The 13,177-nt window shown below is 47.7% G+C and overlaps 1 protein-coding gene across 14 annotated transcripts in view; it reads left to right on the forward strand.

The window, feature by feature from the left end:
- The window catches only part of LOC119971451 (cyclic nucleotide-gated cation channel beta-3-like), a 284,057-nt gene that overhangs the window by 83,942 nt on the left and 186,938 nt on the right, over positions 1-13,177 (forward strand). For 10 of the 14 annotated variants that reach the window (XM_038806991.1, XM_038806994.1, XM_038806996.1 and 7 more), the window contains exons 17-18: positions 7,091-7,250; positions 11,212-11,256. In XM_038806991.1, coding sequence (XP_038662919.1) covers positions 7,091-7,250; positions 11,212-11,256 — 205 coding nt within the window. The remainder of the gene's footprint in view (positions 1-7,090; positions 7,251-11,211; positions 11,257-13,177) is intronic. The other 4 variants (XM_038806993.1, XM_038807000.1, XM_038806999.1 and 1 more) reach the window with 1 other exon arrangement.

Here is a 13,177-nt window from a genome sequence, read left to right on the forward strand (position 1 = left end):
CCTCGCCAAAAACTTTGCATCTACATTCAACAGCGTGATCTGGTGGTACGATCCACACTGCTCTATGAAATGAAAATGAATGAAAATGAAAATCGCTTATTGTCACGAGTAGGCTTCAATGAAGTTACTGTGAAAAGCCCCTAGTCGCCACATTCCGGCACCTGTCCGGGGAGGCTGGTACGGGAATCGAACCGTGCTGCTGGCGTGCTTGGTCTGCTTTAAAATCCAGCGATTTAGCCTTGTGAGCTAAACCAGCCCTAGGTCTTTGTCCTTCTTTAGAATGAGCGATATTGAAGCCTGAAACAGTTTAGGGATAGCCTTCATATTCAATGGCACTACCATCACTGAATCCCGCACTATCAACAATATGGGTGTTACTATTGACCAGAAACTGAACTGGACAAGCCATATAAACACTGTGACGACAAGAACAAGTCAGAGGCTAGTAATCATGCGGTGAGTGACTCACCTGTTGACTTCCCAAAGCCTGTCCATCATCTATATGGTACAAATCAGGAGCGTGACGGAATGCTTTCCACTTGCTGGGATAAATGCAGCTCCAATAACACTCAAGAAGCTTAACACCATCCAGGACAAAGCAGCCAGCTTGATTGGCATTCCTTCCACAAACATTCACTCCCTCGTCCACCGACAAACATCGGCTGCAGTGTGCACCATCTTTCAGATGCACTGCAGGAACTCACCAAGACTCCTTAGGCAGCACCTTCCAAACCCACAACTGCTGCCACCTAGAAGGACAAGAGCAGCAGATACCTGGGAACCCCACCACCTGGAAATTCCATTCCAAGCCACTCAGCACCCTGGTTTGGAAATATATCGCCGTTCCTTCACTGTCACTGGGTCAAAATCCTGGAACTCCCTCCCTAACAGCACTGTGGCCGTACCTACACTGCAATGACTTCCGAAGTTCAAGAAGGCGTAGCACGGTAGCATGGTGGTTAGCATCAATGCTTCACAGCTCCAGGGTCCCAGGTTCGATTCCCGGCTGGGTCACTGTCTGTGCAGAGTCTGCACGTCCTCCCCGTGTGTGCGTGGGTTTTCTCCGGGTGCTCCGGTTTCCTCCCACAGACCAAAGATGTGTGGGTTAGGTGGATTGGCCAGGCTAAATTGCCCTTAGTGTCCTAAAAAATAAGGTTAATGGGGGTTGTTGGGTTACTGGTATAGGGTGGATACATGGGCTTGAGTGGGGTGATCATTGCTCGGCACAACATCGAGGGCCGAAGGGCCTGTTCTGTGCTGTACTGTTCTAATTCTAATTCTAAAAGGCATCTCATCACCACCTTCTCAAGGGCAATTAGTAATGGACAATAAATACTGACCTAGCGAGCGATAACCACACATCTTAAATGAATTATAAAAAGAATACCAGTCCAGCCAAACCCCTCCGTAAAGTTCTGCAATCTCTCTACAATTAAATGGTATACTGTTTTTCTACTCCTCCCGCTAAAGTGAATGAGTTCACTTTTTCCCACATTAGACTCCATCTACCAATTGTTTGCCCACTCATTTAACCTATCGATATTATCCCTTTGCAGCCGGTCTACTTTCCCTTGACAACTTACTTTCTCACCTATCTTTGTCTCATCAGCACATTTATCTACCATAAATTTGGTCTCCTCCTCCTCATCCAAGTCATTGATCTAGATTGTAAATAGTTGAGGCCCAGCACTGAGTCCTGGTGCACTCCAGTTTGCTTGTTACTTCCTGAAAGAACTCCAATAAATTTGTTCAACACGATTTCCTTTTCAGAAAACCATATTGGCTCTGCCTGAAACAGACCTACATAAATAATGGGCCAAGATGTTTCGAAGCCCACCACAAGATTGCTTTACTGCCTGATTGAAGCAGGCAGTTCCCTGATTGGATGATTCTTTGAATCAAAATGAGGTAAAAGGATATGGGGAAAAATCAGGAGAATGGCACTGTCGTAATGCTCACTTGGCGAGCAGTAGCAACATGATGGGCTGAACGGCCTCCTTCTGTACCATAACAGATCTGTGATTCTGTGACATCATAGAAGAGCACTTTTCCAAATGAAAGTTTATTTTGTCCTGGGATGGAAAGATATTTTATTATGAATGGCCCAATTTTGAAAAGTGTAAATGAGCAGAGAGCCCTTGGTGTTCATAAACACAAATCTTTAAAGGTAGCAGGGGAATTTGATAAGGTGGTTAAAAAAAATCACTTGAGTTACTTAGGTTTGATGTGGAGATGCCTGTGTTAGACTGAGGTGGGCACAGTAAGAAGTCTTACAACACCAGGTTAAAGTCCAACAGGTTTATTTAGAATCACTAGCTTTTGGAGCATAGCTCCTTCATCGGGTGAGTGATTATTTAGGTTATAAACTGAGGCATAGAGCGTGGAAATAAAGATAACTGTCAGCCAGAGTATTTTGCATATTTTCGTGCTCCATTCTTCAAGAAGCACAAGGGTACAGAGGAGATTTACCATAACGATATCAGGAATATGGGTTTGTGGTGTTTTTACTATCGTACCTTCAATCTGAAGTCAACCGGATTCCCTCACCTTCAGCCAGAGGGAGTTACACTCCAGGAAATGTAATTTGGGTCCGCAGTGTCCAACTAGCCCTCCCATGCAAAGGAAGAACGTCACTTCAGAGTGTGACCTTCCTCCAAATAGTCTAAAGTTCAACTGTTTTCTTCACTAGATTATAATTTCCTGGATATTGTAATCATAATAACAATCTTTATTGTCACAAGTAGGCTTACATTAACGCTGCAATGAAGTTACTGTGAAAAGCCCCGAGTCGGCACACCTGTTCGGGCACACAGAGGGAGAATTCAGAATGTCCAAATTGTCTAACAGCACGTCTTTCGGAACTTGTGGGAGGAAACCGGGACACCCGGAGGAAACCCACGCAGACACAGGGAGAACGTGCAGACTCCAAGTGAGACTCCAAGCGACACAGACGTTGTTGGGCTTTCTTGACTGTTGTGTCAACAACCAGGTCAGACTGTTGGTGATGGTGACCCCCAGGAACTTACAACTATCGACCATCTCCACTTCGGAGCCATTGATATAGACGGGGGGGAGGAGGGGGGGGGGGGGGGGGGGAGGGGGGGGGTGTATGTTGTACTACGCTTCCTGAAGTCGATGATCAGTTCTTTGATTATGATAAAGCATGCAACTTTCTGGATGTACAAAGAGTATAAATCACAACTTACACAATATCCCGAAAAGATAACAAATGTTGTCTTCTCTAAGAGAATTCCACATGTAAACGTTCACTTAATACAAATATTAGACTTTAAAAGAGAACATAGATATCCAACAAAGTAATGTTATCTTGATTCCCGAGAGTTTAAAGTGGATCTCACGTGGAATTGCCCGCTACCACCACCTTCCATAATTACATAATAATTCAAATTACATGGAGATATTTGGAATTAATTTTATGGCGTTGTATAATTAAAAGATGCCATGGAAGATGGTCATTTGATTTAGGTGAGAAGAACCTCCTATTTTATTTTAAATTTCGAGTACCCAATTATTATTTTTTTCCAATTGAGGGGCAATTTAGCGTGGCCAATCCATTTAACCTGCACATCTTTGGGTTGTGGGGGTGAAACCCACGCAAACATGGGGAGAATGTCCAAACTCCACATGGACAGTGACCCAGGGCCAGGATTCGAACCCGGGTGCTCAGCGCTGTAGTCCCAGTGCTAACCCTGTGCCACCGTGCTGCCCTAAGACCCTCCTATTATAAATATGTTGCCCATTCAATTTCTAAGAAATACCTTTCTGAATTTATTCTGCCGAATCTAGGGTTGAGTAACCGTCATGTTGGTCAAACTGTTTGGTCAATGTATTGCGTCTAGTAAGATAATAAGACTTGGGGCCTTGTGTTCCTTCATCCGATTGTGGTTTTACGTACAAAACTAGTATTGTACTTTAGTGTTAGTTGTCATTGTGTGGACTCTTAGGATAATAGAAACATAGAAAATAGGAGCAGGAGGTGGCCATTTGACCCTTGGAGCCTGCTCTGCCATTCATTATGATCATAGCTGATCATCCAACTCAATAGCCTGATCCTACCTCCTGCCGCCATATCCTTTGATCCCCTTCACCCCAATGGTTTCTAGATGTGTGTAATTTTTACCAGCAATGTCACATTGATAAGAAGAGAGTTGACCATGCACTGGGTGCCAAGGGGCACTCCCAAGGGGCAGAGCTTGAGAGGGGGCATGGCCATGAAATGGGGGGTGCATAAAGGGCGGCCTGAAGTTCATGAAAGAGATGGCCTGAAAGGGGCGCATGAAGGGAACATGAAAGGGGGGGTTCTTCGGTGACCCCAAAGCAGGGTGTCGGTCATTTGGGAGGATGCTAATACCAGTGCTGGAGGGGATGGATGCCTGTGAGTGGGGGGTGGGCTCTGCTGATAAGTTGGAGTTCTGGGGGGGGGGGGGGGGGGGGGTATAGTTGTCTGGAGATCGGGGCGCCCTTTAAAAATGGCACCTCGATCTGAGGAACCAGTATTGCTGGTGTCTTTCGGTTTCCATTCCAAAAACTTCGAACTTTGGGGGAATTCAGTGAAAATCTCCCAAGCTCCAGAAAGATGACTAAGGGCGGGATTTACTGACCGCCCTGCCGTGTGTTTTTCAACGGGGGAGGTGGCCCCCCCAGTGGGATCTACGGGATTTACGGTTGACTGCACCCCTTGCCGCTGGGAAAACCGTGCGCCGGCGTGAGACCAGAATTTCCCCCTGGTGTGAACAGCCAGTAAATCCTGCCGTTAACTGTGGGACAATTGCAATGGGAATCGCGTAGCTCAATTCACAGCGGTTTTCCCTCCCAAAATAGCATAGTCAGATTTTGGGAAACCTATGCCCTTTAGGACTCTTGTCATCAAAACAGAAGAAGCTGAGGGGTGACCAAATCAAGGTATTCTGAGATTAAGATAGGTTTTGATATAGTAGATAGTTAAATCCTATTTTGTGTGATGAATTGGTGGGTGGGTCTGTAACCAGAGGTCATGGGCGGGATTCTCCCATCCCGCGGCAGAGTGTCCACACCGTCGTAAACGCCGTCGCGTTTTATGATGGCTGAACGGACCGCTGCCAGGAGTAATTCTGGCCCCTACTGGGGGCCAGCATGACGCTGGAGCAGTTCACGCCGCTCCAGCTGCCGATCCCGGCGCGAACCGGGCGCTGTGGGATCCGCGCATGCGGAGTGGCGCCAGCGCCAACGCGTGCATGCGCAGCAGCCTCCTTCAACGCGCCGGCCCCGACGCAACATGGCGCTGGACTACAGGGGCTGGCGCGTAGGAAAAGAGGCCGGGGGACAGAGAGGCCGGCCTGCCGATCGGTGGGCCTCGATCGCGGGCCAGGCCGCTTCGGAGGTCCCCCCGCCGGGGTCAGAGACACCTCCCCCACCCCCACCCCCCCCCCCCCCCACAGTCCGCCACCCAACCCTTGCATACAGAGCTCCTGCCAGCTGCGAGCAGGTGTGGACGGGCGGACCAGAGAATCGGCGGACCAGCCGCATAGAGCAGCCCATGACTTGCGCCGCGCCAAACACATCGCGTCTCGTCTGCGTCTCGAATGTTCTACCTGAAAAGGTGGGATGGCACGGCGGCACAGTGGTTAGCATTGCTGCCTCACAGTGCCAGGGACCCGGGTTCAATTCTGGCTAGGGTCACTCTTGGTGTGGAGTTTGCACTTTCTCCCTGTGTCTGCGCGAGTTTCCTCCGGGTGCTCTGGTTTCCTCCCACAGTCACAAAGATGTCCAAGTTAGGTGGCTTGGCCATCTTAAATTGCACCTTAGTGTCCACAAATATGCAGGTTAGGTGGGATGGGGGTAGAACGGGGGAGTGGGCCTTGGTAGGGTGCTCTTTCAGAAGGTCGGTGGGCTGAATAGCCGCCTTCTGCAGTGTAGGAATTCTATGGTGAAAGAATTGGAATTTGCAGCATTCGTAACAAAAATTGTGTGTGTGGGTCTAAGCGTAAATACTCCTTCAAAGAACCAACAAAGGTAAAACAGGCTAACTGGCCTCCCATGCTGAATGTTTCAATGATACCCTCGAAGAAGACAGATGTGAATTATGATGAACAATTCTTGTGTACTCCCTTTTTGTTCCTGTAATCTAAGTTCTCATTCCTATGTATGGAATAGATCTTCAGTAACCAAAATGTCTTCCTCCTGTTAGTTCCTGTAATGTGTGACCTCTAATAATATTTATTATTGTCACACAAGTAGGCTTACATTAACACTGCAATGAAGTTACTGTGAAAAGCCCCTAGTCCCCACATTCCGGTGCCTGTTCGGGTACATAGAGGGAGAATTCAGAATGTCCAATTCACCTGACAGGCACCTCTTCCAGAAGAAACTAGAGCACCCGGAGGAAACCCACGCAGACACTAGGGGGGAACATGCAGACTCTGCACAGTGACCCAAGCGGGAATCAAACCCAGGACCCTGCCGCTGTGAAGCAACAGTGCCTATGTAGGCATATACGTCAGCACTGGCCTGTTGGGTCATACTGCTTGTTCCTGGAGTTTAAAATGTTTCATGATATTTATATCCTGCGATGTGTGATGTCAATTAGTCAATGTGTTATTTCTATTAGCTCCTGTAATGTGTAACCTCTGTTAACCTCATTTAGTCCCCTGTAATGAAATGAAAATCGCTTATTGTCACAAGTAGGCTTCAAATGAAGTAGGGGATGTTTAGCTCAGGGCTAAATTGCTGGCTTTGAAAGCAGACCAAGCAGGCCAGCAGCACGGTTCAATTCCTGTAACAGCCTCCCCGAACAGGCGCCGGAATGTGGCGTACTAGGGGCTTTTCACAGTAACTCCATTTGAAGCCTACTCGTGACAATAAGCGATTTTCAATTTCATTTTTTTCAAGTTACTGTGACAAGCCCCTAGTCACCACATTCCGGCGCCTGTTCGGGGAAGCTGGTACGGGAATTGAACCCGCGCTGCTGGCCTGCCTTGTTCTGCTTTAAAAGCCAGCTATTTAGCCTTGTGCTAAACCAATGTATAACTTCGATTAGTCCCTGTGATTTTCAAGGCCCTGTAAATCACTATAAAAAGTTTTACATTTCCAGTTCCACTTCCAAAGGAGATGGAGTTGGAAGATGTTGGAAGGAATGACTGGGATGAAGACCTTCAATACCTTGATGCTGAAACACAAACAAGCGAGTGTGAGGCAATGGCACAGCTCACAAAAGAAACCGTAGTCACTGAAGTAACAGTGGTGACACAAAGGTACTATCTTCATTGTGTAAATACCCCCACATCTACTTCCATTTAAATGATTCTTCAATGCTGTCCGGCAAAAAAGGAGATTTATTAAACATTATAATGAACTGAGAGTAAGAACCAATGTTAAAAAAGACAACTGCATCAAGACAGGTGCTATCAAAGGCAACTATAATAAGGGGCAAATATTGCGATAAAATAATCTTTTGATTTATTCGCTAACCAAGGGAGCCTTTAAGAGTTGCTTACAAATACAGACTGTCTGTCTCAAGCCCCAAAGAGTCTTCATCATTTAAATCACGAGGTATGAAGCCCATAGCAAAAACAAAAAGTTCTGAATTCTGCTTGAATTCATGGTAGATGCTGGAAACCTGCCTGGTGATGTCGGACAATGGTGTGCAGGACCCCTTGTCCAAGATCCCCAGAAACTAGCCACTCTATGAGTGTTCGATTTCCAATCTTTCCCTACCTACTTGGGCACCTGGAAGTTGACTTTTTCCGTGTGTTCCCTGACTAATTACCGAATCAACAGATCCCTAATTGTGCAGTGAAGAGTGCCTATTAATACATGATGTGGAGATGCCGGCGTTGGACTGGGGTGAGCACAGTAAGAAATCTTACAACACCAGGTTAAAGTCCAACAAGTTTGTTTCAAACACTAGCTTTCAGAGCACTGCTCCTTCCTCAGGTGAATTTATTAATACGAGTCTCAAAAACAACAATGGCCATAACAAGCAACATAGCAGTGGTTGAATGGAACTTCCAGATGTCACTCACACATCTAAGGATATTCCAGCTCTTACGAAGACATTTTGAGATTTGGCATATAAGCAGCAGGCCCTGGCAACAGTACCAGGGTGTGTAAGTGGCGCCATGGTGTCAGGGAGTAAAGTTTATTTTGTTTTGTAAACGTTTTTTATTGAAATCTATATTTTTATACCGCAGAGGAGATAACTGAAACGGTTATTATTCACAATTTACATGTTGTTCCTTTTTGGCACACCCTTTCCCCTCCTCCCTTTGTCACCGCCCCCACCCTCCCCACCCGCCCCCCACCATCTTAAGTGCCTGACTGAAGTTGCTATTCTGGTAGCTATCACTGAAATTAGATACGAAAGGGACAATGCTGGAAAATCTCAGCAAGTCTGGCAGCATCTGTAGGGAGAGAAAAGAGCTAACGTTTCGAGTCCGATGACTCTTTGTCAAAGCTAACAGAAAGAGAGAGTGCAAAATATTTATACTGTGGAGGGAGAATGAAAGATGAATCATAGCCACAGAAACCCAGGGAAACCGGGTGCTAATGGCCACAGAAACCAAGGGGAAAGGGTGCTAATGGCAGTCCCCAGAGAGGACAAAAGATGTGAAAGGTCAAACAGCAGGGAAACTAACCTCAGAGGATGAACTGTAGGTGTGGGGGGAGGGGAAGGGGGAAGCAAAGAGGAGAAAGGTGCAGGAAAGGTGCAGGAAAGAAAGAAATGGTAAAAGACAGTTAAAATGAAATGAAAACAAATGGGTCGAGGTGGGGTTGATCATCTGAAGTTGTTGAATTCGATGTTCAGGCCGGAAGGCTGTAGCGTGCCTAACCGGAAGATGAGGTGTTGTTCCTCCAGTCTGCGTTGCGCTTCACTGGAACATTGCAGCAGGCCAAGAACAGACATGTGGGCATGGGAGCAGGGTCTTTTGTTAAAATGGCAAGGTGTAGGGTGCGAAGAGCTGTAGTCCAGATAGCTGTGGGAGTCAGTGGGCTTGTAGTGGATATTAGTGGATAGACTATTGCCGGAAATGGAGACAGAAAGATCAAGGAAGGGAAGGGAAGTGTCTGAGATGGACCAGGTGAAAGTGATGGAGGGATGGAAACTGGAAGCGAAGTTGATGAATTTTTCCAGGTCCGGGCGAGAGCATGACGCGGCACCAAAATAGTCATCAATGTATCGGTAAAGGAGTTGTGGCAGGGGGACAGGATAGGCCTGGAACAAATAATGTTCCACATACCCCATAAAAAGGCAAGCATAGTTAGGACCCATGCGGGTACCCATTGCTACACCTTTGATTTGGAGAAAGTGAGATGAGTTAAAGGAGAAGTTGTTGAGAGATAGAACGAGTTCATCCAGGCGGAGGAGAGTGGTGGTGGATGGGAATTGTCTGGGTCTCTTTTCGAGAAAGAAGCAAAGAGCTCTCAGACCGTCCTGGTGTGAGATGGAGGTGTAGAGGGATTGCACATCCATCGTGAATAGAATGCGGTTAGGGCCCGCGAACTGGAAGCTGTCAATATGACGCAGGGCATCAGAGGAATCCCGGATGTAGGTGGGGAGGGAATGGACCAGAGGAGTGAGGATGGAGTCGAGATAAGAGGAAATAAGTTTGGTGGGGCAGGCGCATGCTGACACAATGGGCCTGCCGGGACAGTCCTTTTTGTGGATTTTGGGAAGTAGGTAAAAGCAGGCTGTCCGGGGTTGGGGGACTATGAGGTTGGAAGCCATAGGGGGAAGGCATCCGGAGGAAATGAGGTCACTAACGGTGTTGGAGATAATGGTTTAATGTTCAGTGGTCTGGTCATGGTCCAGGGGGAGGTAAGAGGAAGTATCGGAGAGTTGGCGCTCAGCCTCTGCGAGGTAGAGGTCAGTGCGCCAGACGCCAACAGCACCCCTTTTGTCGGCAGGTTTGATGACAAAGTCGGGGTTAGACCTGACAGAGTGAAGAGCAGAAAGTTCAGAAGGAGAGAGGTTGGAATGGGTGAGGGGGGCAGAAAAATTAAGACGGCCAATGTCCCGTCGACAGTTCTCAATGAAATGATGAAGGGCAGGTAATTGCCCCGGCGGGGGAGGGTCCACTTGGAGGCAGAATGTTGGAGGCATATGAAAGGATCAGTGGAACGGGGGGAGGATTCTTGCCCAAAGAAGTGGGCACGGAGACGAAGGCGACGAAAGAAGAGTTCAACATCATGTCGAGCCCGGAATTCATTGAGGTGGGGGACGTAAGGGTACAAAGCTGAGTCCTTTGCTGAGAACAGCACGCTCAGCCTCAGAGAGGGGAAGGTCAGAGGGTATGGTGAACACGCGGCAAGGGCTAGGGCTGGGAGAAATGGAGTACGTGGGATTAGGACTGGTGGGGGGCCTGGGATGGGCAGTGGTGTTGATACTGGAAGAAATGGAGTACGAGGGATTGGGACTGGTGGAGGGTCTGGGATGGGCTGTGGTGTTGATACTGGGAGAAATGGAGTACGAGGGATTGGGACTGGTGGAGGGCCTGGGATGGGCAGTGGTGTTGATACTGGGAGAAATGGAGTACAAGGGATTGGGACTGGTGGAGGGCCTGGGATGGGCAGTGGTGTTGATACTGGGAGAAATAGGGTACGAGGGATTGGGACTGGTGGAGGGTCTGGGATGGGCTGTGGTGTTGATGAGTTGTTGAAGCTTGCGTTCCTCACCATTTGTAAGAAACAGGAAAAGATTCTTGTTAAGACGTCGAATGATGCGAAGGATGAAATGAAACTGGGGCAGGGACAGCTTTGAGAGAGAGTAAGACGGTGCTGTTGGAAAGAGATGTCGAGTGCCTTCATGTGGCGCCGCATGGAACTGAGTGTGGCTTCCAGGATGCGGCGAGAGCAGCGGTTGGAAGAATGTTGTATATCCTGGAGGTACCTGTAATCCTGGAGGTTACATGCAGGGTGAAATTTAAGTTGAAATCCCCTTGGAGTAAGTCGGAGACGAAGACAGTCACTGAGGAAGGAAATATGGCTGTGGAAGCGAGTCTTGGTAAATACCTTGTCCAACACTAAGAGAGAAGTGGAAAGCAGTGAAGTAGGATAGTAAGGGAGGGACTTACGGAAATCCTGTCGGAGAGAAGCGAAGTACTTCTTCAGGGTAGGCATTCCTGGAAGAGAGGTGGCAGTGAGTTAAACTCACTGAAATTAGATGATTTCTTATTCTTTTCCCTCATAACTGTGTTTACTTTCCCACTACTGCTGCTCTGGGAACCAAAGTGACGGGGCACCAGAAATGGATGATGAAAGGTAAATAATTTACTGTAACTGCAAAGAATTCAGCCTGTGCTCTGTGTGTACCAATCAGTCTGTGCTCTGTGTGTACCAATCAATCTGTGCTCTGTGTGTACCAATCAGTCTGAGCTCCATGTGTACCAATCAGCCTGTGCTCTGTGTGTACCAATCAGCCTGTGCTCTGTGTGTACCAATCAGTCTGAGCTCTGTGTACCAATCAGTCTGTGCTCTGTGTGTACCAATCAGTCTGAGCTCTGTGTACCAATCAGCCTGTGCTCTGTGTGTACCAATCAGTCTGTGCTCTGTGTGTACCAATCAGCCTGTGCTCTGTGTGTACCAATCAGTCTGTGCTCTGTGTGTACCAATCAGTCTGTGCTCTGTGTGTACCAATCAGCCTGTGCTCTGTGTGTACCAATCAGTCTGTGCTCTGTGTGTACCAATCACTCTGAGCTCTGTGTGTACCAATCAGTCTGTGCTCTGTGTGTACCAATCAGTCTGTGCTCTGTGTGTACCAATCAGCCTGTGCTCTGTGTGTACCAATCAGTCTGTGCTCTGTGTGTACCAATCACTCTGAGCTCTGTGTGTACCAATCAGTCTGTGCTCTGTGTACCAATCAGTCTGTGCTCTGTGTGTACCAATCAGTCTGTGCTCTGTGTGTACCAATCACTCTGAGCTCTGTGTGTACCAATCAGTCTGTGCTCTGTGTACCAATCAGTCTGAGCTCCATGTGTACCAATCAGTCTGTGCTCTGTGTGTACCAATCAGTCTGAGCTCCATGTGTACCAATCAGTCTGTGCTCTGTGTGTACCAATCAGTCTGAGTTCTTTGTGTACCAATCAGTCTGTGCTCTGTGTACCAATCAGTCTGAGCTCCATGTGTACCAATCAGTCTGTGCTCTGTGTGTACCAATCAGTCTGAGCTCCATGTGTACCAATCAGTCTGTGCTCTGTGTGTACCAATCAGTCTGAGTTCTGTGTGTACCAATCAGTCTGTGCTCTGTGTGTACCAATCAGTCTGAGCTCTGTGTGTACCAATCAGTCTGAGCTCCTTGTGTACCAATCAGTCTGTGCTCTGTGTGTACCAATCAGTCTGAGTTCTGTGTGTACCAATCAGTCTGTGCTCTGTGTGTACCAATCAGCCTGTGCTCTGTGTGTACCAATCAGTCTGTGCTCTGTGTGTACCAATCAGTCTGTGCTCTGTGTGTACCAATCAGTCTGAGTTCTTTGTGTACCAATCAGCCTGTGCTCTGTGTACCAATCAGTCTGTGCTCTGTGTGTACCAATCAGTCTGTGCTCTGTGTGTACCAATCAGTCTGTGCTCTGTGTACCAATCAGTCTGTGCTCTGTGTGTACCAATCAGTCTGTGCTCTGTGTGTACCAATCAGCCTGTGCTCTGTGTGTACCAATCAGTCTGTGCTCTGTGTGTACCAATCAGTCTGTGCTCTGTGTACCAATCAGTCTGAGCTCCATGTGTACCAATCAGTCTGTGCTCTGTGTGTACCAATCAGTCTGAGCTCCATGTGTACCAATCAGTCTGTGCTCTGTGTGTACCAATCAGTCTGAGTTCTTTGTGTACCAATCAGTCTGTGCTCTGTGTACCAATCAGTCTGAGCTCCATGTGTACCAATCAGTCTGTGCTCTGTGTGTACCAATCAGTCTGAGCTCCATGTGTACCAATCAGTCTGTGCTCTGTGTGTACCAATCAGTCTGAGTTCTGTGTGTACCAATCAGTCTGTGCTCTGTGTGTACCAATCAGTCTGAGCTCTGTGTGTACCAATCAGTCTGAGCTCCTTGTGTACCAATCAGTCTGTGCTCTGTGTGTACCAATCAGTCTGAGTTCTGTGTGTACCAATCAGTCTGTGCTCTGTGTGTACCAATCAGCCTGTGCTCTGTGTGTACCAATCAGTCTGTGCTCTGTGTGTACCAATCAGTCTGTG

This window comes from Scyliorhinus canicula, chromosome 9 (assembly GCF_902713615.1).
Source record: "Scyliorhinus canicula chromosome 9, sScyCan1.1, whole genome shotgun sequence".
Lineage (NCBI taxonomy): Eukaryota > Metazoa > Chordata > Chondrichthyes > Carcharhiniformes > Scyliorhinidae > Scyliorhinus > Scyliorhinus canicula.